At 30.5% G+C, this 26279-nt stretch overlaps 1 protein-coding gene across 1 annotated transcript; it reads left to right on the forward strand.

Moving 5' to 3' along the window:
- Positions 1–8429: 8429 nt before the first annotated feature.
- On the forward strand, positions 8430–25032 carry LOC105249287 (solute carrier family 22 member 5). The gene is made up of 12 exons (XM_025414854.1): positions 8430–9095; positions 11137–11224; positions 13324–13468; positions 13584–13803; positions 13870–13976; positions 15609–15763; positions 16563–16752; positions 17093–17225; positions 17402–17714; positions 20159–20343; positions 22538–22717; positions 22994–25032. The coding sequence occupies exons 2-12, from the start codon at positions 11164–11166 to the stop codon at positions 23015–23017; spliced, it is 1713 nt and encodes a 570-aa protein (XP_025270639.1). The 5' UTR covers positions 8430–9095; positions 11137–11163; the 3' UTR covers positions 23018–25032.
- Positions 25033–26279: the final 1247 nt, after the last annotated feature.

Raw genomic sequence — 26279 nt, forward strand, 5'->3', positions numbered from 1 at the left:
TTATATGCGATAAATGTCGTTCTCATGTGCTCGATAATCTATATTTTTTAATTTGAAAATGGTAAGATATTTAATAGCATTTTATAATAAATTATAAAAAAGGAGAGAAGAAAGTACGTATTAATAAATAATGTTATAGCTATAATTTATAGCATAGACATGTGAGTTAAACTTGCACATAATCAAGCAACATCGTTTTTTTAAAGAATTTTATAGCACATATTAATTCTACACTACATGTATAATTAATTTAATTAGCGAATGAATTGAGGTTAAACTATTTGAACGCAAATAAGTCGCAATACTTAAGATAAAAATGTGTAAAAGCGCACAGCATAAATGAAAAGAATATATTAATTTAATAACGTATATTGATATTAATATTATTGACAATATCATCCTCTTCCATTACTTATATCAATAAAAAAACAGCAGGAGAATATTTATGTACTTCTAAAGAAAAAATTCAAAATTAACTTCATTTAATTATAATTAATTATATTTTACACACATAAAAGATATATTTTTTATATTTTATTAATGAAAATAAATTGTAAAAACTGCTGTCATGTTAAAATTGTGATATAAGAATACAAATGATAGATGTAATATAAATTTAAGTGAAAAATAAAAAAACATCCTCCATTTTTAAGTATTACTATTATTTTATGCATCTATGATTGTTTATTTTGAGAAATTGGCTTTTCAACAAAATCAATTAGTGAGAGAATTAATAAAGAATTAATAAATATAGATGTATGCGTAGATATTGTATACTATAATAATTATTCTGTTTTTCCGAAATTAAAATTTCAAGATAATCAATATAATATTCATAAAAATATTGTATTGATATTGAAAATTTTCAAAAATTTTAATTTTGTCTTAGTCTTGAGCGAATCTTTGTAGCAAAAATCTTGTTTTATATTGTATTATTTTGATTTTATTAATTTTTCTCTTATATTGAATGATTATTTAAAATAATTTAAAATATTTAATATAATTTTTATAATATAATTTAAATTAAGATGGGAAAAAGATTATTATATCTTGTTTATGTCATTCGCGTTTATTTTTTAAAACACAGTATAACATATATATGTTACATGTGTGTGTGTGTGTGTGTGTGTGTGTGTGTGTGTATGTTGCTTTACGAAAATATATATGTATAAGCAGTTGCATATAATGATGCTAAACCGTAGACGTGGCTCACATGCATATAAGAGTAGAGAATCGCATACATATGTTGTACGTAAAATTTTGTTTAGTTTAATAATTGTGTAGTATTTTATATTATTTATTATGCTTATTGTATTAATTACTTCTAAATTTATTAATTTAAATGTTTTTATTTATTAAACAAAGTTTTTTAAATTTGTATATAATATAGTGTGTGCGATTTTTTGTTCATTTAATTTACAAATACACATATTTTAGCTTTTCTTTAAAAATCAATGATCTTGACAAGATCAATAATCTTGACAATCTTACAATTGATTTTGATAACTAAAAATCTTGCCTTGATTTCATTTTTAATTTCGACATAAAATCAAAAGTTTTAAATGTTTAAAATCATATCTTTTCAATTAATGTACACAGCTTTCTGATAATATATTTATTAAAAATTAACTGAATTAAACAAGATTTTAAAAATTGTATATATAAAGTGAGGAAAAAATATAGAAACCTCTAAATTTTTCGGAAACTATGCATTTTAGAAACAAATGTTTCAAACAAAAGTTGTAGGGTTTCAAGTAAGTTGCATTACATAGCAACATCAGTATGATCTTGAAGAGTATTTCAAGTTGTTGTTAAGGTTACCTTCAATTTCTTAAATGGATATTTTTTCATTAGTACTTTTCGAATTAGGAGGCTTCAAATAATTTCTTCATTTTACATAAACCATAAAATATCTAGTAAAACATTCATTTTTCGATTATCTTTCCTTAATACTTTTATGTACAAAATAATGAGAGGAATCAATTGGTGTAAAGAAAACACATAGAAATTTTTAAGAAAAAGTATGTAATTGTTAATTGCAAATTACATATTTTATTTCGAAATAACCATCTATATACGTAAAATAATAACCATTTCTTTATGTGAACATACTATCTTATTTGCCTGGAGTGAATTTTTAAATTAAGGAAATCAGCACAAGTGTCATGCATTGGTAATTCGTTTGTCACGAGTACGGCGATTGCTGTAAAAATGCCACGCGAGCAGTCACTTTGTGCGGACGTAGATACATTCTATTATTAGATACATTTGATTTGATACGGACGATGCAGGCGCTCGCCTATCTTCGATGAGCGAGAATAACATTAATCAAGCCGATTAATCAGTCCGATGCAACGACAGCATGATTGTATCACGTATATGTGCGTGCTTTATTAATTCAACTTCCATATAATGAGAATCAGAAGAGAAGAGATGGTGGGGAAAAATGTCATTTCGCATCGACTGAATCATGTTTCTCAAATTTCGTTCCGTCATCGCAATTGTCATCAAAAATCTTAACATCTGATTCTTCTGTTTACATTATATGATTAAGTCGAAAGAAATTTTCTGTAAAGTTTTTAGAAGGTGAATGTCCTCTACGCATAATTCTTGTGTACGTGTCTTACATGCTTTATACGTTATAAAGCGTCGTAAATTAGACTTTGGATTTATTAAAAAAGAAAGAGAGAGAGAAAAATTATTTTTAGAAAATACATTTAATTTAGAATAGAGAATTTGTGAGACTTGTGTGTGTATCAGTCTAAATATTCAATTAACTATATATGTTAATTCTATTGCATTTTACTTTAGATGTTATAATTTCGCTTTATTTCCTTCTTATTTTAATTTATGTTAATGATAAACTAACTTTCAGTTGACAATAAAAGTTAAATATGTTTTTAGTATATCTATAGTATTATTATTAACTGATGTCAGCTTTCTACAGCAAAATGTAACAAACATATGTTAGCATTAATAATTATATAACGCAATTTTATTTAATGAAATAACTTTCTAGAGTAAATTAATTACTGACAACAATCATAATTACATATTTATATAAATATAATTAAATATAATTAAATATAATTATATAAATATAATTTACATAATTTATAAAATTATATCGAGACATAAGAATGATTTTTTTTATGAATTTATATGAATATATTGATTGAGACTTTTATTAATGTGTTACATAAATTAAATTCAAATGTTAAATACTTCTTCTAAATGTAAATATTTCTTTAACATAATATGTATATATGCATATAAGACTTTGTCGATTTCTAAATTTAACGAGATTGTAACTTTATATGACGATACGATGCAGAACAGAATATTTCTATATAAAAATATCGAAGGAAACATATATACATTGTGCACCAGAACATAAACGAATGAATATATTATTAGACTGACCGATTATACATTGATTTTATTATATCGACATTATATTTTTTTAAATGTGAGATTATTTTTCGATATAATTTTATAAAATTAAAAATAGCAAATGCCATATTTAACTGTATGTGAAAAACTATTAGTGTCTGCTCATATTACATTAATGTTACACTAATGCATTATAAAAAGACGATAAGATAATTATAATTTGAAATTTGCTCCTTTGTGTATACAAAGCGATGGATATTACTTAATTATCAATAATCAAAAGTGTATATAAACTCAATAGATATATAAATATCAATGTTAAATGTATTAATAAAATATAAATTAAATATTCAAATGTGAAACGGCAAATACGTTCGAAAGTTGCCGAGTCGTGTATCGTTAAGATAATATCTAGGTTAGTACTTACGTATGTATGCAAATCGCTATACAACATATGTATACAAATCGATATATTACGCAATCTGGCACTGTTGTATGAAACTTTATTTGACAAAATTTCTTGACTAAATTGGGAACGATGCTTCCTCTAAAATATCGAAACATTAATTTTTTTGAATTGCAATAAATCATCCACAAATTAAAGCATACAAAAATATAGAGAAAACAGATAAAATTTATTTTTCATGTCAAAAAATTTACTAAAATTGCAATATATTTTTTTTAAAGAATTCTTTAAAAATATGTAACTTTGCAAATTTAAAATTTAACAATGACTTTTTCCTTAAAAATCCTGTCGAAAAACATTTTATCTTTATCATAAAATTTGATATAATTATTGAATTAAATTATTTAATGCACACGATTTTTTAACCATAATCTAGTATATTTGGTATTTTCATATGAATTTTGCTTCCATACTTTGATTTGCCTTTTTATTACTCACATGTATTTTTCTCGTAAATTATTGCTACGGTATTGACGATTAAAACTCAATAACTATCAAGTAATTGTAAAGAAAATATTGATTGATCTAACATGGACAATGGGGATTATTACTTTGAAATTTCATTTTCTTATTGCCATTGCACGTGTGTAATCATACGTTTCAATGTCAATATATATGACAATAAGTCACAGATAATATTTATGATTGTGCATAAATTCTATTGTTCTTTCGTGACACGAGGTGGAAAAGCAACTTAAATTTATGCAAAAACATATTTTAAATTAAAACATATGATTTATGTACGTAAAATTGAGAAAATTTTTACTTCAGAATTATTTTAAAATTTTTATTTTAAGATTTTACTTCCGCTGTGCACGTAGAACAAAAAAATACGATAAAATAAAAATGGAATAAATTATATAAAAAAATTATATAATAAATTATAAAAATAAAAATGGAATAAATTAATAATGGAAGATAAAGCGAATCGAAAGTACTGAATGCTTTGTTCACGTCTAAATACTAGTTATCCAATTAATTATTAGATAACTTGTAAAAAGATTATTTCTGGACAAAAAGAGATTTTAAAAAAGTTAGAAACTCGAGTGAGAGAAACAAAAGGAGGCAAAAGGCTCTTCGACTGAGGTTGCGTTCCGTTTATTGCCAATATTATTATTGTCATTATGTCATCTTGTTATTTATCGAATGTTAGACATGCAATAAGATAACGACATGCTAGCGGTATTACTAATGAATTTTGTCATGAATGCAGCCTATCAGTCGTCAAAAAATAAAAATTAGTCGAAAAATAAGACATGCGACGAATAATTAATAAAAAATAAATGCTCGCAGGAAGTCGTTCATGAATCTTTTCCTTTAGTGTGAATTCGTAAAAAATGAAAAATTTTATTAACGAATATTGAATTCGTCGTCGCAAACTTTTCATTTTTCACGAATTCACACTAGAGGAAAAGATTTATGATCGACTACTTGGACAATGGACTCATCAGACGATTGGAAGACGAAAACATGGAAGACAAATAAGTAATAACTTACTCGGATTAGTAAATAAAATATAAATAATAAAATACAATATTACATAAAAATTCGATAAATATATCTCTATTTTGCTCAGTTGTTATTGATTCTATTTTGTTTTAATTTTATCATGATAAATGATGTTTTTCTTATATATCCACTGCTTTATTCACACCAATCCCCATTTTGGAGAATTTGCGATTAATTTTCGTCATGTAATCGCATTTTAATCACAATAATCGAGTAATTTATTAATATGATATTAATCGACAATTAAATTTTAGCTGGTAAGATTACTGCTACTTAATTATATTATTTTAAAGAAAGGAAATAGAATAAGGTAGCTTAATTATGAAAGTATGTAACGTGAAAAAAAGTCTTTTTAATGTTTAATGTTCATGAATCATCATTATACACTTATATTTCTCTCGTGTGGCCTTTTTTAATTTCATCTCCTTTTTATGTATGTTTATAAACGTGCGCCGTAATATTTTTGCAGCCGCGGCGACATTTTCGCAAACGTGCAATACGAGACGAGTCCCTCAGTAAAAGAGTCTTGTTGTTCGTCACTGGTAATCGACGCACAGTTTTCAGATACGTAGTCGATCGCTTTTATCGTCAATATCACACTCGCGATTTTGCACTGTTATTCAAACAAAAATCTGTAAATATTAGAAAATAAATTTTCACGTGTGTGTATATGGATATGTATAGCTATGATAAAACTCACAAACGTTACTATTTCGTGTCGTCGACGGTGTTACATATGTATAAGTGACTAATTCGTTGTATACAAATTTCGATTATTCAAAACAGTTTTGCACAAAAGGGGATTTAAATGTATAATACAAAGACATAGATGCGAATATGCCAAAAATGACACAGATGAAAAATCACGCTTATAAATAATGATTCGATTTCGGCATACAATCGGAATTTGCTGGCGATAGCGACCTAATTTTAAATAACGTACTCCAAAAATATGCCGCTATAAAAAATAATATTATATATATAATATAATAAATAATATTACATATAAAGTTAATGAATATAATAATTAATGAAAAGTTATAATTTTTTTGGAATAATAATTTTTACAATCTTAAATAAATTAAGAATTGTTTACTATTAATAATGCAACGATACGATTTGCATTTGTTTGATTATTTTATCGCAATTTAGCGCAAAGAAATTTCTTATTCGCTTTAGTGTGTTAAGTCTTAAAAAATATTATATTTATGTATAATAGTGGTTATTAGTAGTCATTTTTGTAACGTCACTGATAGATGTGTGATAAGTGAAAAGTGTATGTGTATGCACCTTATATCTATTTCCTATATTTGCGTAGGTAAATATATTGAATTTTGTGTGCTTCTGTGCCATTGTTATATTTCAAAATTCAAATAAAATATATTTATATACATTTTGCATACATATTTTTTGTATAATATAAATAATATGTAATACATAATATAAGTAAAATATGTATATATATATATATATATATATATAGAAAAAAATTCTATATATGTATATAAATTCGCTTCTTCAATCTTTTGTTTACATAATCAAAGATTTTTTCTCATAAAACAATAAATAATTAGAAATATTTTATATAAATTTATTTTTATGTTTGGCTGAATTTCTCTTGCATAGTTTAATTTATAATTTTCTTTTTCCAGTTTAATTTACCTTGATATTAACAGATTAGATATATAGATATCTATTTATTGATTTTTTGCTTACATGATAATATCGTAATAAAGACAGTAATTTGAGAAAAAAAATGATTTTTTATAGAACGAGTAAAAATAAAAAGATATTTGCGATTAATTAATATCGCTAAAAATTGTCTCTCTTATCATTTTTATAAAATCTGTACAAATCTTTCTGACATATTAAATTCTCAACTTGACTTTATTACAGAAAGCGCCGTTATCGAATGTATATTGTGATAAAATAACATTATCTAAATAGGATTACATATATATATATATATATATACGGATCATGCATACCATTAACACGTAAATGTACCGTTCATTTTAGCTTCAATATACTTTTATCGTTTTATATAAATTAATTCACTTCGATTCAACATAGAATGTGGAAATTTACATTAATTTTACATGTGCATACAGCATACATCATCTGATCGTTAAAATAACGACGTTGAAAGATATGAAGATAGACGTTCGGGAATTAAATTGCGACAAGCTCATGTAAATTGGTCGTAGATTATACTTGCTGATGGATTTTGATTTTTTTTAATTCGCTATTAGATGATATCTTTGCGTAATAGTGACAATATTATGTTCGTGCGACGTAGAAAAGTGACGTGAGCCGGAATCGACTGGTTGAAACCAATTGCGATATTACGATATTTCTTCAGATTTTTCGAATGCGCGAAAATATTAATATTCATATACGCACAATTTTAATATCGATACGCGTTTCTATTCTCTCTCTAAGTTAATGTCAAATTATGCGCGGGAGTTGGACACGATTATGGAATCAAAGAGCGTGTCTATCAAAGCTTCTCTATCCAAATTGACTGCGGCACGAATTATGTATCAAATGCGAGAATATATTTCACATACACGTGAACATTTGTATTTCATGTAAAATTACGCATATATTGAACTGTCTATCAACGCGATATATGTTGATATATGGGCAAGCAAATTGCCGATCAAACGTGGGATAAAATCATAGTCATAATAAACGATCATAGTATTTGAAATGCATATTGATAATGAACTGTTAATTTACATCGCACTTAAACGTGAAAATATACTCTCCACAAGAGAAAGATATTATTACGGCAAATCAAATTGGTGCATAAAATGATGAATTTTTATTAAAGAAAAATTAATTAAATTAAAGTGGTTTGAAAGTATGTAAGAAAAAATTACAAAAACAAGGCAGATAACCACAGGCATTGATGTGCGATGCAAATCTTGACAATATGAAAACAAAATTATTTAACATTATTATTATATTTTTGATATTTTAATATACTAGTTAATTTTGTTAATGATTTTTATTATTATGTACATCTGTCAATATGGAATATTTCTCGCCTTAAACATCATAATTAAAAATGTCTTGTAAAAATTTGCTATTTAGAAAGTCTCTTCATATTTTTCGAATGAATATCTTGATATTTAATCGATACACGATACAATCTGCTTCGATGTGATTCTACTTGCTGCAAGATTGCTGTATACTCGCGCATTTCAAAAATATAATGTATATTTTCCGGCTGTCAATCAAAAATACATTCATAACGAGGCTAAATTTTAACGTTCGTTTTTTTAAAATGATGAATCATTAGCCTCCCTACCTTTCTTCCGTTTTGCCTCCCTCCACTCATTCAAATAGTAACCACTACCATGAATACGTTTACTTTTAAAGACAGTACTTGCTGTCTTTCCGAGACAGAAGCAAGCAGGTGTGCGTAATGTTTGATGGAGGCAATTTATTAATTCGCTTATCGACGATCGTCTACTTAAAAAAACGTCTGTATACTCTTCCGATAGGCATCTCGAATACGTGTTAAGGTAATAGAATATGTAGATTTGTGCGCGACGAAAGAAGATAACGCGCCCACGCGGAAAACGTTTTCGTTCAAATACGACAAAAGTGAGACCATCGTAAATGTCACCTCTATAAACGCGCTGTATTTTCTGAAACGCGAGTGCACACGATTCGCGGGAAAAGACGTTTTACCCTATAATCGCCGCAAAATATCAAGGTACGTATTTCTCATATGTAAACATACGTCGGGGGATGCTGGGGATGTTACGACAGATGCGTAGTGTCTCGAAACTTGCATACAGATAGCAAAATGACGGAGCATAATAAGTTTATAATTAAATAATTATCAACGAATTAATTTCTTATGAAAGTTATCAGTGATCATGATAAGCAAGTAATTTCTCAGATAAAATAATCTTAATCATTTAAGTTTAATCTGAAACATTAAATTAATAAATAGAGACGCAATCGACTGATAGTCTATGTGTTTCTTTTACTGATGAAGTATTGTTTAAAGACTTACAATCAGTTATAAATCATTAGTGATTGATGTCTGAAAAATCGATGGCTATCGGAGAATTTTCAGTAACGTTATTTAATTATCGGAATGACTGAAAAAGATGTAATATTTCTGTTTAAATCTGCAGAGAGAACTCTGTCTTCTCTCTATTATTCGAGTTATCAAGAATATCCGCTTTTTTCATATTTATAATTCACTTCGTGCAAGCGCTCGAATTCCGCGAGAAATCTTTTTAATTAAAAAAAAAGAAAATCAAGAGAAAAAACCGCGTAAAATTAATAATCCGTTCTGTTATCTCATCTATGCCTTTCTAAAGTTAAAGAAATCTTTGTAAACCTCGAATATCCTTTAGATCAACGTGAATCATTTGGAAATTTTCTCGAGAATCGTCTTATCTTAAGTCAAAATAATTTTAAATCAAATAAATATATCAAGATACGCTCGATTATTATTAACATTGCCTGGTTGATAAAACGCGAAAACGGATAAACTTGACGACTTTGCGAAACGTTCAGAGTTCGCATACATTAATAATCGATATCAAAATAGAATCGTAAATTGAATAGAAGCGAAAATACTTATTCTATTTGCGATGCTTGTCCTATTTACAGTTTACTATCCGACACGGCCAAAATAATATCTTGTGACACAACGGGATAAATTGCGCAATTGACCAGCGATTTGGCACAATTGGAAGATTACTTCATTTGGTTCAGGGTCCCGAGATTCTTTCTGGTCTCTCTTTCGTAGGGACGTGGCTTTTTCCCGCATCCCGTTGGGAAATCAATAACATGTAGCATGTAGAAGTTGACCCTGTGCTTGAGAGAGGTCAGCACGCAGCCATCGGGAGATGCAGAATTTTTCTCTCGCCATATATATATTCTACAAACATTTCATAATTGCCTGTTTATTTATTTCAACAATAGAGGGATTCCGTCTCTCGTGAAGAAAAGTGCGGTTTTGTGCAAAGGGGAAAAGGGAAAAAGGAAAAGCTAAAAAGAAACAAGGAAATCGCTTTAGAAAAATTCTCATTCCCTCATTAAAATATGTATTCAAATTACCTGACAGTAGAGAAGATGTTTTGCGAAAGGGATCCTTTGCATATTCAACATTCGTGCAGAAGCGATCCACGCAAATTCACAGCGTAACTTTTACACGCATATATTCTTTTTTTTTTCAAAAGGAAGTCAAGGATAAATTGCTAAATTCTAACTGATTGCAAGCCGTTTATGTCATCCGTGTATCTCGATTAATCGCTTGCGCGCGCGTTAAACTCTTTTGGAATCCTGCGCGCGATCTTACATCGTATTCTTTATTTTTCGAGTCTTTCCGAATAATTATTCACGCTCTCTGATCGCTCTATTTCTCTGGAGCACTATACTTTTCCACCTATTATTCGCTATCCAAACACGCCCGGCATCTCGTTACATGCATACGTTGTTTATGCACCGCCGGGATAGCCGGCTGCTCTCGGTGAAGCCGTTTCCGAGGATAGTTCCTCTCTCCTCTGCGGCACTTTTTATGGGAAAAAGCTTTCTGTAGCCGCCTTGCCAGGGAACTGATCCCGTTTCTTTATGTAACACCCGCGCCCAAGTCCGACGCGCGACTGGCATCATTTTTCATTCGCGATGTTCCTTAAGAAACTTGAAACATAAAGCGCCAGGTTGAACTTTCGATCGGCCAGGTCGGCGCGGCGGCGATTCACGACGAGCGCTATAAACTTCGCATATGATTGCAGTTTACGGGATATAAAGGACGACAGAGCATGGGGCTGTGCTGCTCGGAGAGAGACGAGGCTCGCTCGTTGCAACCGGGACACGAAAATGGTACGGATGATATTCGCATCGATGTAAATTGTAAACTGGAAGTGCATGAAAAATAACTCTTCCGCGCCGAAAAAATATGTATATATTCGGATAAGCGGAGAGAAAAATTCTATACAGTAGGGAAATACAACGAAGAAATACGGGATTGTGATAAATTGTATATGTATATTAATAAATTATGGAAAATATAAAGAGCGAAAGGTCTACTTTGCATTTCCAATTTATAATTGTCGAGGAAATATTAAGAATGTTTTGTACCTATTTTCAAAATATTGAGAAAAATTATTTAATTTTGATTTAAAAATTGCACTGAATTATTTAATTTTGATTTAAAAATTGCACTGAAGATTCTAAACATATGTAAGGACATTCTGCACAATTTTCATTAAATTCTCAATATTTTGTAAATATTTCCAAAATATTGAGAATTTAATGAAAATTGTACAGAATGTCCTTACATATGTTTAGAATCTTCAGTACAATTTTTAAATCGATTCACTAAAGCGTTCACAAGTTATAAGGATTTTAATTTGCACCGAATTAACATGTGTTCTTATGGGAAACGTATAATCACATCGATTCAAATGACAAAAACACATGGAAATAATATTCAGAATTTGTTTAAAATTTGCAAAAGTTTAGATACAGAGGAAATATTTGGTCAAATAATATTATACGAGTACTAACTAGTTAAAAAGATATTAAATATAATTCAATGAAGTTAGCCATGTCTGTCACAAGGCGAAATTCTCTACCAAAGTTAATCATTTCGATTAACAAAATTCGGAATAAATTGAAAGGAATTAGGCTCTATATGTATTTAAACAACACGACAAGAAACTAGCGAATAAGAGCCACCGCGGATGATAATGCGTAAGTTTTAATTGTTTGCGATAATTTAAACGAGCACGGGACATATGCATATGTTTCACTTGTAATATTCCATACAATTTCTTACTCAAGATACACCAAAAGTGGATATATTCGTCAATATTAATTTTCAGCTACTTTTTGCTGGGATTGTACATACAAAACATTCTTAATGTAATTTAATTCATTTTGTGTGCGTTTTTTTTAGTTGTATTTTTTCCAAAACTATACTAGATTTAAAGTTGTAAGAAAACATTTTGCTTAGATTTGTTCTGTAGATTTTGTTTAGATTTTTTATTATATTGTATAACACAGAACCTTATTTCTAAGACTTCCAAATTTGCGCTGTTTTTGAAGCAGAATTTTAAAATTGCTTCTTTTCACATGATATTCCGTCGAATCATCTTAATGCGAAAAAAAATACGTTAATTCTTATTATTCATATTCGGAAGAGTATTTGCACAAACTTGTGATAAATGTTGCCTAGTTGTACGTTGTATAACAGAGGCAAATTGTACAAAGTCTTATGTGCATAGTCAACCGTTTGAAGAGGAGGATCAAGGTGGGCTTATACTTCCAGCCGGATTATTCTTCCAGTTAGAGAGCGTTGTTTAAGTATCACTGCTTAACGTGGTATTAAATCACTAAGTATACATGTACGATGAACACGAGCTTGTTAAGTAGATCCTAGACATCGTGCTGTGCAATTGCGCGTGGACTGTATTTGATTATTCAATATTACATAACTCGCGCAGCTATTTTTCAACTTGAATACGTGCATCGTATAATATATGATTTATTGTTTATAAACATATAAATATGTACGCAATAAGAAATATTATAAATTGATAGTAATATTATCTTTCCATTATGAATTTAATGTAAACTATATATGTAAGATAATATAAATTTATTTTATCTGATTTAATGCTTTTAAATAATAATTTAATATATACCGTGAGATAAGTATATTTTTTTTCTTTTTATTATAATTTTTTAAATTAAAAAATAAAAGATTATATAATATCGAATTGGTGTTGTATCTTCTCTCTTTCCGAATAAAATTATGCATTGTAATTATTAAAAATTTATGTGTAAAACGTTTTTATAATTCTAGTTAATTTTACAAATCTTTTTAATACAAGTCGATACAGCAATAGATTTTTTTACTAGAATGTTTTCTGAGAGTCTTTTTATTTGTGTGTCATTTTATTTATTGTCTTTTCTAGGAATTATGAAAGATTCTATTCGAAGTGATATAGAAAAATTCGGACTTTATCAGACGGTCATGTTGGTATTTATATGCATACCATTAATTTTACCGGGAATGTTCACGCTTTCTTACGTATTTACTGCAAGCGAAATTAAATACAGGTACGAATATGAAAATGTATCAATTATTTAGATTTGTATTCGCACATGTTGTCTAAATATCACAAGATTTAATCTTTCAAAGATTAGAAGATAATCAATCGTCCAAAATACACAGATGTTTAGTGCCGGAATGCGAGAATCCGGAAAACACGACGTTCGAGCCACCGTGGATCAACATTTCCGCGCCGAAAATCAACGGAAAGATCTCCGAATGTACACGTTACGCGGTGCGGGACAATCACTTTGGCACATGCTCGAAGACATCGTTCACCAACGTGACTCGCGAATGCGGTTCTTGGGTTTACGATCCGTACGAGCATACGATACTCGATGAGGTAATTTGTTGGATTGTTGAGAATCGACGCGCATTTTCTATAACTCGTTCTTTCCCTTATCCTCAGTGGGATTTGACCTGCGATGATAATCGATGGAAACTCACGCTAGTAGGCACGATACAGAGCGTCGGGCAGTTCATCGGTTTGATATTCGCTGGATATATATCTGACAGGTGAGATGCAATATTTCTCTCGTATAGACGTTAATTAATTAATTCCGAATAAAATATTCACACGTCATCGCGTTTTCATCTCACGTTTTATTCTACATTATGACGAAAAAGAGAAGATGTAATTCGAAATTTCAGAATACACGCGATAATTGAATCATAATTATTTTTATGGATGTTTTGTAGTTATTTTCGAAATATTGAGAATTTAATGAAAATTGTACAGAATGTCCTTACATATGTTTAGAATCTTCAGTACAATTTTTAAATTGATTCACTAAGTTATAAGGATTCACAAGTTATAAGGATTTTAATTTAAGGCACCGAATTAACATGTGTTCTCATGGGAAACGTATAACCACGTCGATTCAAATGACAAAAACACATGGAAGTAATATTCAGAATTTGTTTAAAATTTGCAAAAGTTTAGATACAGAGGAAATATTTGGTCAAATAATATTATACAAGTACTAACTGGATTAAAAAAATATTAAATATAATTCAATGAAGTTAGCCATGTATCTGTCACAAGGCGAAATTCTCTGCCAAAAGTTAATTATTTCGATTAACAAAATTCGAAATATTTCAGTATTCCACACAATTCCTCATATTTAAAATTCAAAAGTGGATATTCGTCAATATTTTCAGCTACTTTTTGCTGATTGTACATACAAAACATTCTTAAATTTTCGAAATTAAAGAATATTTATAGAAAAATTAGAATTATTATTAAAATAATTAGAATATAATTAGAATGATTATAGAATTATTTATAGCATAATTAATATAGAGAATTATATCATATATAAGGATTATTAATTTTTCATAATAATTATAAAATTATTAATTATTAACTATTCTTTGATTTTATTATTATATTATTATATTATTATCTTATATATTTATTATATTATTTTATAGTAGAAACGTATTATTTTCATTATATTATTATATAATAGAAACATATTATTTTTTGAGTACATTATTTTATATTATTTTATATTATTTTTTCGTAGAGTATTCGTGGAGTATTCGTCAATATTTTCAATTACTTTTTGCCGGGATCGTACACACAAAACATCCTTAATATAATAATATCTTTAATAATAATTAATTTAATAATTGATTTAATAAATATAATTATTTTTTTATTTAATTAATAAATCGATTTAATAATTTTCGATTTATTAATTTGCGTTTCCTTTTCATCATTGGATATTTTTCTGTAAATCAATGTGACTTGTAGAGAAGACGTCTTGCATTTATGTATTCAAGTTAATTCTTATTGACTCTATTCAGAAGGTCAGAAAATTCATTACTTTACTCTTTTCATGCATCGTTGGATATGCTTGGCTAGGCAGCTGTATCGCGGAATATTTTTCCGTTAGGTTTTTTTAAATCTAATCAGCGATAAATCGTACAGTTACGAGATTCCTATATATTTTTACGTAATACGCAGCACGGGACACCGGAACAAAGTTTCTGTAGCTCCGTCGATTTCACGCATTCTCGATAAGAAGGCCAGGTAGCGTCGCCAGGAATTTCACATTTGCGGAGCTTTACACCGAGAGAAGAGGACACACAACACGTAAAGGAAACGCATCGTTTATACGCTTTCCCGTCGTCTATTTCCAGGTATGGGAGGCGAACCTTTTTGACGCTGACAACGTCTCTGGCCGGAGTCAGCGGCCTGATACATTCCTTCTCCGTGAATTATTGGATGTTTCTCGCATTCGAGTTCCTCGACGCCATCATGGCGTCCGGAATTTACAGCGCGGGATTTATTTTAGGTACGCTAATAACTCGGAGACAATAGCTTGAGGGTTGAGAGGGGGGGGGAGGGAAAATATGCGACACCTGTGAAGCGTTATGTTTGCTCCACATCCCATTTACGTGTGCACGGAGTATATTCTAAATACGATGCATACGATGCTCTTTACTCATCTTTAAAAAACAAATACGCGACACACGTATAACATTATTTTCTTGACGGAGCTTCATATCACCGGCTTATTTCATTATTTACTAAAATTGTAGCTTGACGAATTAGAAGATATATATTAAGATATCCAACAAAATCTTTTCGTAACGATGCAGAAATTTTCTCGGGAAATGTAAAAATTGTGTCAAGATAATACATTTTTGTTAGAGATTTTGAGATTACTTTTGGAAAAAGCGCAAAAGAAAACAGATTTTGTGTAATATCAAAAAAATGTTTAATGTGGAATAATTTAAAAATTTCGAGAAACATACCTATTTTAAATCAATAATTGATTCTTATCATTGACACGTACTTTTCTTATTAAATATCTCGATATCTCATATTAGATTTATCGATTGTAAATAATCTCAAGAGATTCGCTATATTTTATAATATCAAGCAATGTTATCGCAAAAAAATCTTCGAAATCACAAATGCACTTTGTATCGATCATCCTTTACATTCGTCTTTTCATTAACGTAATCATTATCAATTTACGTAAGATCAGGCAAAGTTAAATTATATTAAAATTATAAAGTGTATCTATTAATTATATGTTTCGCTCGGCTTAGACACAGCAATATTTATGCGTGTAACTTCATTCGCAGGAGTAGAGATGATAGAAGTAAAGAACAGAGTTTTCGCGAGCAGCGTCATATGCTGCATGTTCACTACAGGCGAGATATTGTTGGGATTGATCGCGAGCTGGCTAAGATCCTGGCGGATGCTTCTTAGGGTGGTGTACGCGCCGGGACTATTGACCATTTTCTTGCCCCTGCTCATTCCAGAATCGGTCAGGTAATCCCTCTTAATCTTAACGAACACGCGAGAATGTATCGTCATCTTCGATCGCAAGATTTCGACAAGAGATTCTATTTTAATCGGCAAGAGATTCCATTTTGCAGTTTGTATACTAGATCGATTTTTCCTTTGGATGTTTTTCCAAAATTGAAAGCTACGATCAATCGCGTTAAAAGATTAGAAATTAATTAGGAACGTTTATATACGATTTAAAGCAACTTTTAAAACTCACTCAAATGAATTTACATTTACGAATAATGTAGATAAAATATTTTATATCTTTTTAATAAAGTGAAATTTTATGAAACAATTTGACGCACGCGATGTTATGTTCAAGATGGCTGTTGTCGAAGGGTAAAACTGACAAAGTGGAGAAAATATATCGCAAAATGGCGCGAATGAATAACCTGCCAGAAACGGAAGAGGCTATCAATATATTCAAGGAATTAAATGTTGCTACAAACGAAACGGTATGTTTATTTCTTATTTTCTCTCGCTCTTTCACTATTACTAAAGATAACAATAAAATAAAACACTATACAAGATAAATCATACTTGCCAATTTTCGTCTTTCCAGTTTATAAACGCTAACGTAAGATGATAATTTGCGATTCGCGACTACGAAATCGATGATATAATCTTTCAGAAAAGCGAGCTATCGACGCTGGACAAAAAGAAACCGATCGTGCAGGTTTTCCATAGCCCGGTGATACTCATTCGTTTGTTCATCTGGTCGTTCTGCTGGATTACAAACACCTTCGTTTTTTATGGATTGTCGTTGAATTCCGTGGCATTCGCCGGAGATAAGTACATCAATTTCATACTCGTCGTCGTGGTCGAGATACCGGCTTTCGGTCTCGCCTGGCTGCTGACCGATCGCATTGGCCGTAAACCAACCCTCTCCAGCACGTTCCTGCTGAGCGGACTATTCTGCCTCGCTATCCAGTTCATTCCGAAAGGTAAAAAAAAATTAAGACAAAAACACCGTTTTTCACAGCCGGAGATGAATCTCTTTCTGCCCGTATCGTCGCGAGTCGCTTATGAATAGTAGCTGAATTTGCGATTAAGAAGAAGCTTATCTCGCCGAGAAATTTTTGAATCATTACTCTGTTTCTTTTCCTACGTTTTATATTCTTTTTAGATCATGAGCTCTTTGCTCTGTTAATTTTTTTATCTGATCTTTCTAAGAAAATTTAATTGCACACAATTAAAGAAAATTAAAGATTGAAAATATTCTTATTCATTTATTTTTCTCTTCGATTTTATCAAGAAATTTTTGAATCATTACTCTGTTTCTTTTCCTACGTTTTATATTCTTTTTAGATCATGAACTCTTTGCTCTGTTAATTTTTTTATCTGATCTTTCTAAGAAAATTTAATTGCACACAATTAAAGAAAATTAAAGATTGAAAATATTCTTATTCATTTATTTTTCTCTTCGATTTTATCAAGAAATTTTTGAATCATTACTCTGTTTCTTTTCCTACGTTTTGTATTCTTTTTAGATCATGAGCTCTTTGCTCTGTTAATTTTTTTATCTGATCTTTCTAAGAAAATTTAATTGCACACAATTAAAGGAAATTAAAGATTGAAAATATTCTTATTCATTTATTTTTCTCTTCGATTTTATCAAGAAATTTTTGCATCATTACTCTCTGTTTCTTTTCCTACGTTTTACATTTTTTTCAGATCATGAGCTCTTTATTCTGTTAATTTTTTTGTCTGATCTTTCTAAGAAAATTTAATTGCACATAATTAAAGGAACTAAAGATTGAAAATATTCTTATTTATTTCTTTTTCTCTTCAATTTTATCAAGAAATTTTTGAATCATTACTCTGTTTCTTTTTCTACGTTTTATATTTTTTTTAGATCATGAGCTCTTTGCTCTGTTAATTTTTTTTTATCTTTCTAAGAAAATTTAATTGCACACAATTAAAGGAACTAAAGATTGAAAATATTCTTATTCATTTCTTTTTCTCTTCAATTTTACCAAGAAATTTTTGCATCATTACTCTCTGTTTCTTTTCCTACGTTTTACACTTTTTTCAGATCATGAGCTCTTTATTCTGTTAATTTTTTTGTCTGATCTTTTTAAGAAAATTTAATTGCACATAATTAAAGGAACTAAAGATTGAAAATATTCTTATTTATTTCTTTTTCTCTTCAATTTTATCAAGAAATTTTTGAATCATTACTCTGTTTCTTTTTCTACGTTTTATATTTTTTTTAGATCATGAGCTCTTTGCTCTGTTAATTTTTTTTTATCTTTCTAAGAAAATTTAATTGCACACAATTAAAGGAACTAAAGATTGAAAATATTCTTATTCATTTCTTTTTCTCTTCAATTTTACCAAGAAATTTTTGCATCATTACTCTCTGTTTCTTTTCCTACGTTTTACACTTTTTTCAGATCATGAGCTCTTTATTCTGTTAATTTTTTTGTCTGATCTTTTTAAGAAAATTTAATTGCACATAATTAAAGGAAATTAAAGATTAAAAATATTCTTATTCATTTCTTTTTCTCTTCAATTTTACCAAGAAATTTTTGCATCATTACTGTCTGTTTCTTTTCCTACGTTTTATATTTTTTTCAGATCATGAGCTCTTTGCTCTGTTAATTTTTTTATCTGATCTTTCTAAGAAAATTTAATTGCACAATTAAAAGAACTAAAGATTGAAAATATTCTTATTTATTTCCTTTTCTCTTCGATTTTACCAAGAAATTTTTGCATCATTACTCTCTATTTTTTGTCTTATATTTTTTTATATATATTTTTGAACCATATATTTTTTTTCGCTGTTCATTCTTAATTTTTTTATAATATTTATCGTTTCTAAGAAAATCGAAGAAATGGTACATAATTAGAAGAAACAAGAAAAATACTTTTCAAGATAATACTTTGATCCTTTTACTTTTTATCATTATGAAAATATTATTATAAATGCTGTTTTCATTTTACAAAGCTTTGGTTGTAGATACTTCTACTTATTTCTTTTTCTTTTTGATTCTAAAAAATCTAAGCATCATGTACGATAATGGTGGCTATTAAGTTATTAAGAAACGTAATGATACCTGTTATTAAGGAATTATAAAAATTTCCTGTTTTTTCCCTCGTTATTATCCTCGTACTTTTATTAGAATCGCGAAATTTAATCGAGTGTGGGAGTAAACGAGGCATAATCGCGCGGAGATACGATAAGCTGTGACATGTATAACGCTGTCGCGTAATATTGTACAATATATTACTGCATAATCCGAGTCCGAATGCAAAGAACGTGTTGAAATAACGTACCGGCATCTCGTTCGGATTAGCGTTCGCAACCGCGCGTGTAATTATGTCCCGGTGAGCTGCATGAGGGGGATCGCGATCCTGGATGATTTATCGCCAAGCTGTGTTTCAGGTACCTGGAGTTACGCGCCTTTACTTTTGTACATGGCCGGGAAATTGTGCATCACCATAGCGTTCGCCACCACCTACATCTACACCGCCGAGTTGTTCCCGACGACGCTCAGGCATTCCTTGCTAGGGTTTTGCAGCATGGTGGGTCGCATTGGCTCAATCCTGGCACCGCAGACGCCTCTTCTGGTGAGTCAACAAACGCGGGTTAAACCAACATCTCTTGCGATACGTATGAGAAAAGAAAAAACATTCTTAAGTGGACGTCTTTAATTTATATTGATTAGATTGAGATTAGATTGATGAAATTGATTAGATTGAGTAGAAATAAATAGAAGTAGAACTAATAGTTTCGAGTATTACTCTTGAAGGATTAGTATAAGAGTCTCTTAAGGATGTTTTGTAGCTATTTTCAAAATATTGAGAATTTAATGAAAATTGTACAGAATGTCCTTACATATGTTTGGAATCTTCAGTACAATTTTTAAATCGATTCACTAAAGCGTTCACAAATTATAAGGATTTTAATTTGCATCAAATTAACATGTATTCTTATGAAACGTATAACCACGTCGATTCAAATGCCAAAAACACATGGAAATAATATTCAGAATTTGTTGAAAATTTGCAAAAGTTTAGATACAGAGGAAATATTTGATCAAATAATATTATACAAGTACTAACTGGTTAAAAAGATATTAAATATAATTCAATCAAGTTAGCCATGTATCTGTCACAAGGCAAAATTCTCTGCCAAAAGTTAATCATTTCGATTAACAAAATTCGGAATATTTCAGTAAAAACGCAATAAATATTAAAAATACATCTCTGCACTGTAGCTAATTGTAAGATCAAATTGTAATATTCCACACAATTTCTTAAGTGGACGTCTTTAATTTATATTGATTAGATTGAGATTAGATTGATGAGATTGATTAAGTAGAAATAAATAGAAGTAAAATTAACAGTTTCGATGAATATTACTCTTGAAGGATTAGTATAAGAGTCTGTTAAGGATGTTTTGTATATGTATTTTCAAAATATTGAGAATTTAATGAAAATTGTACAGAATGTCCTCACATATGTTTAGAATCTTGAGTACAATTTTTAAATCGATTCACTAAAGCGTTCACAAGTTATAAGGATTTTAATTTGCACCGAATTAACATGTCTTATGGGAAACGTATAACGTCGATTCAAATGACAAAAACACATGGAAATAATATTCAGAATTTGTTTAAAATTTGCAAAAGTTTAGATATAAAAGTTTAGAATTTGCAAAAGTTTAGAGGAAATATTTGATCAAATAATATTATACAAGTACTAACTGGTTAATAAGATATTAAATATAATTCAATCGAGTTAGCCATGTATCTGTCACAAGGCAAAATTCTCTGCCAAAAGTTAATCATTTCGATTAACAAAATTCGGAATATTTCAGTAAAAACGCAATAAATATTAAAAATACATCTCTGCACTGTAGCTAATTGTAAGATCAAATTGTAATATTCCACACAATTTCTTAAGTGGACGTCTTTAATTTATATTGATTAGATTGAGATTAGATTGATGAGATTGATTAAGTAGAAATAAATAGAAGTAAAATTAACAGTTTCGATGAGTATTACTCTTGAAGGATTAGTATAAGAGTCTGTTAAGGATGTTTTGTATATGTATTTTCAAAATATTGAGAATTTAATGAAAATTGTACAGAATGTCCTCACATATGTTTAGAATCTTGAGTACAATTTTTAAATCGATTCACTAAAGCGTTCACAAGTTATAAGGATTTTAATTTGCACCGAATTAACATGTGTTCTTATGGGAAACGTATAACCATGTTGATTCAAATAAAAACATATAAAACACATAAAAACACATGGAAATCATATTCAGAATTTGTTTAAAATTTGCAAAAATTTATATATAAAAGTTTAGAATTTGCAAAAGTTTAGAAGAAATATTTGATCAAATAATATTATACAAGTACTAACTGGTTAATAAGATATTAAATATAATTCGATGAAGTTAGCCATGTATCTGTCACAAGGCGAAATTCTCTGCCAAAAGTGAATCATTTCGATTAACAAAATTCGGAATATTTCAGTAAAAACGCAATAAATATTAAAAATACATCTCTGCACTGTAGCTAAGCTCAAATTGTAATATTCCACACAATTTCTTAAAATTTCTTAAAATTTCTCAAAATACACTAAAAATGGATTCGTGGAGTATTCGTCAATATTTTTAATTACTTTTTGCCGGGATCGTACACCCAAAACATCCTTAAAAAATGGGGTTCTTTCTAAAATTATCTAACATGTTTATTTTATGAGATGTTCGAAAATTCTCTCTGATTGCGTCATGTCTCGTTTACATTCAGGCGCAAATAATGCCCTCGCTGCCGGTCATCCTATTTGGGTCCATGGGCATGATCGCGGGCATGCTGTCTCTAATCTTCCCGGAAACTTTGGGGACGAAACTTCCGGACACCATATGGGAAGCGGAAAACATCGGTAGACTCAAGTCAAACGAGACGCGCAAAATTCCGGATCTTAAGAAGGACACAAAGACTCGTCAAGTCTGAGAGACAGAAAGAGAGAGAGAGAGAGAGAGAGATAGCAATCATTTTTAAAACTTTATCGGCAACACGTTCCTTTCGGACACCCCAGATATCGATAAGGGATCTTTACAAGATCTACGATGTCTAAAAAAATATATAAAGGATATAATTTTTATTACAGGCACCGAGATTTGGCACCGAGAGAGTCTGCCACGCTGCAGATTTTATCTGTCGGCGATTTGAATAAGCGCGATGTATTTTTCGGATCTTAAGAAGGACACAAAGACTCGTCAAGTCTGAGAGAGAGAAAGAGAGAGAGAGAGAGAGATAGCAATCATTTTTAAAACTTTATCGGCAACACGTTCCTTTCGGACACCCCAGATATCGATAAGGGATCTTTACAAGATCTACGATGTCTAAAAAAATATGTAAAAAAAGGATATAATTTTTATTACAGGCACCGAGATTTGGCACCGAGAGAGTCTGCCACGCTGCAGATTTTATCTGTCGGCGATTTGAATAAGCGCGATGTATTTTTCTAGGCCACGTGACTGTTTACCTTCCGCGAAACCATCCACCGTCCCGTCATTCGTCTTAGTTCCCGCGCACGGAGGAAGGATTATAATATCTTCCGACGTAAAATCTTCACGTGCGTGCAATTCACAAGGCGTGTGCTGGTGGAAATAAATCGCGCGGATCTCGTATTTGTACAATATTCGTACATCACGTTTTCTCGTCTCTTCGTTACGCGCATTCTTGGAGCATTTGCATACTACTCTTCATTAATTTGTTCCTAGGCTTCTTCACGTTGTAAGAGAAACGATAGAATTGTAGCCAATATCAGCGGCAATTGATGTTGATTTATTGACCTAATTATCGATTGTCCTATATTGAAAAAAAAAAATTGATTGCATTAATTAGAAATCTGGTAGATTTAATCAGTGTCTATTGGAAAATGGACGAATCAGAATTTCTTTAGGAATTAACAGATGAGTATGATTAATTTTTTCCTGTTAAATTTATCAGATTTTCTTGGTAATAATACTAAACTTACAACAAAAATGGCATCTGTGTCCATGTTTAGTTAATACAATAAGAGTTTTATAGATTCAACCAGGAAATACTAACTAAATCTTTGTGATAAAGTCTATTAAACGTTAGAAGAAATCGAGTCTTATCGTGATAACTAGAAATTCTGCTGGTTTAATCAAAATGCCTTCTATCAGATATGTCTTGTTCATACAATTAAACGATTTTTCTCAGAGTATCGTTCTTGAGAAAGTAAAAAAATGCACTGAGAAAAAAATCTGGTTGCATTAATTAGAAATCTGATAGATTCAACCAGTGTCTGTTGGAAAATGGTCGAATCAGAATTTCTTTACGAATTACCAGATGAGTATGATTAATTTTTTCCTGTTAAATTTATCAGAATTTCTTGGTAATAATATTAAACTTACAACAAAAATGGCATCTGTGTTCATGTTTAGTTAATACAACAAGAAGTTTTATAGATTTAATCAGAAAATACTAATCAAATCCTTGTAGTAAAGTCTATTAAACGTTCTAGTTAGAAGAAATCGAGTCTTATCGTGATAACTAGAAATTCTGCTGATTTAATCAAAATGCCTTCTATCAGATATGTCTTGTTGATATCAATTAAACAATTTTTCTCAGTGTAAGAAGGCCTAGGAACGAATTAATGAAGAGTGTACATCCGTATTAATACACTATTTTTAAAAGTAAATACGCATTGCGTTTTGCTCTAGCCTATTATTTCGCAGAGACGTGACACCTAAGATGAATGCAGTGAAAATGTGAAGAAAGAGATGTTGCATATTTGTTTCCTCAAATTTGTCTACGCAGCAATAATTTGCTCGTCCATGAATTGTCAAGTAGTCATGCACCTGTCAAGAAAGAGAATATTTGCGTTGTACCGGTATTATGTAATGTTGTCACGCGATTGTTCAGTATACGACACAAGCGTTTATTTATTACCTTCAATTCTCTATTTATCTTATAATTTAACAGCGTAATTTATTTTTATTATTGTAACTTAATTATTCTGAAAGACATTAATATATATATATTATGTACGTATTTCGATTGTGCATATATTCGCGATGCATTCAAGAAACTAAAGTATTTCAAGTATTATTAATTAGAGGTAGCACGATAATTGGAGTTTTCAATTTCTTTTCTCGATACAGTATTTTTTATTTAACGCAAACATGTACGAAATGATAGATCGTTATTGTATGATATTGAAAATAGTGTTGGAGAACAATAAATTGTACGAAATAAATTATTCAAACAAATAATGTACTCAAGCATCACATAAAGAAATACAGAAATATTCCTCTTTTTACACGAAAAAACATGTTTTTTTTTTATTTTCATACTTTAATTGTCAAATAAAGATGCGCATCTCGGCTGTATTGCTCTAAAAGGATGCGCAGCTTCAGATTATCGCGCCCGGGCGAGCCTCCCTGGTGCAAAAGCAAGTAAATGAAAATACAATTTGCATGTTTTTCGTTTGTCTGCGTTATACCGTTGCCCGTAAAATGGCAACTTTTGTAGCTCACGTCGCAAACCCGCGTGCGACGCGCGCATAACTTTCTTCCGGAGAGATATTATCGCTGAGCGAAGACTGTGCGCGCCGTTTCTCTTCAATTTTTAACGAAACGGAATACGAACGGGCGGAATATTTCGACGGAACGAATTTTCGTCGCGCGCAGTCGGACCGAAATTGAGGCTCGCGATGCAACAGGGCATCGCACGCGATGTACGCGCTGTTATTTTATGTATACGGATAACATCCGCGCGTACCGTAATAAATTTCGTCCTGAGGGCCACAAATCTTAGAGGAGTACACTCCTGTTTCGCCTTCCGGTCCGCCTAGAGTTCCCGTTGCCGGGCATTTTTACCATATCAACGAGAGAACACGAGCCAAGTAGCGCTCGCATCCTCTCCATTAAAGGCGTATATTAAGAGATGACTTTTCGCGATTGATCTGATCTATTAAAGCAACGGGATATTAGCGGATTTACCTTTGCTTGCCGTCGCGCTTACTCCGAGATCCGATCAGTTCGCTTTGCATTCCGCCGGCTTGAGAAATCGGCTGTTCGGTCTTCGATCCAGTACTTGATTCAACTCCCGGTGCTCTATAAATCCAGGGATACGTCTGTGTATCAGACGGATCTTTAGCGCGCCGCGTATCACGCATATGCGCTTATGTGCACAAGCTTTATCCTGGATTAACTACATCGTTGCATGGCTCGGTCACGATCCTCCGGGTATGTGCACCTTGTCGAGGCTACGGTATTTCCTATCCATGAAAGAGAGGTCCGTCATGCACCATCGTTAGAGGCTAAGTAGTAAAACCGATAATGCATTGAGAAAAAATATGGTTGCGTTAATTAGAAATCTGATAAATTGAACCAGTATATTTGTTGGAAAATGGACGAATCAAAATTCCTTTAGGAATTATCAGATGAGTATGATTAATTTCTTCCTGTTAAATTTTCCAAATTTTCTGGTTAATAATATTAAACTCGCCAGCACC

This window comes from Camponotus floridanus, unplaced genomic scaffold, assembly GCF_003227725.1.
Source record: "Camponotus floridanus strain SB8 unplaced genomic scaffold, Cflo_v7.5 scaffold113, whole genome shotgun sequence".
Classification (NCBI taxonomy): domain Eukaryota; kingdom Metazoa; phylum Arthropoda; class Insecta; order Hymenoptera; family Formicidae; genus Camponotus; species Camponotus floridanus.

Excerpts from the sequence above, each read along its gene's own strand:
- LOC105249287 (XM_025414854.1), top strand. The coding sequence starts at position 11,164 with ATGGGGCTGTGCTGCTCGGAGAGAGACGAGGCTCGCTCGTTGCAACCG. Across the intron at positions 15,764-16,562 it reads CAGCGCGGGATTTATTTTAG|GAGTAGAGATGATAGAAGTA; the intron begins GTACGCTAATAA and ends CTTCATTCGCAG. Across the intron at positions 17,715-20,158 it reads TATCCAGTTCATTCCGAAAG|GTACCTGGAGTTACGCGCCT; the intron begins GTAAAAAAAAAT and ends GCTGTGTTTCAG.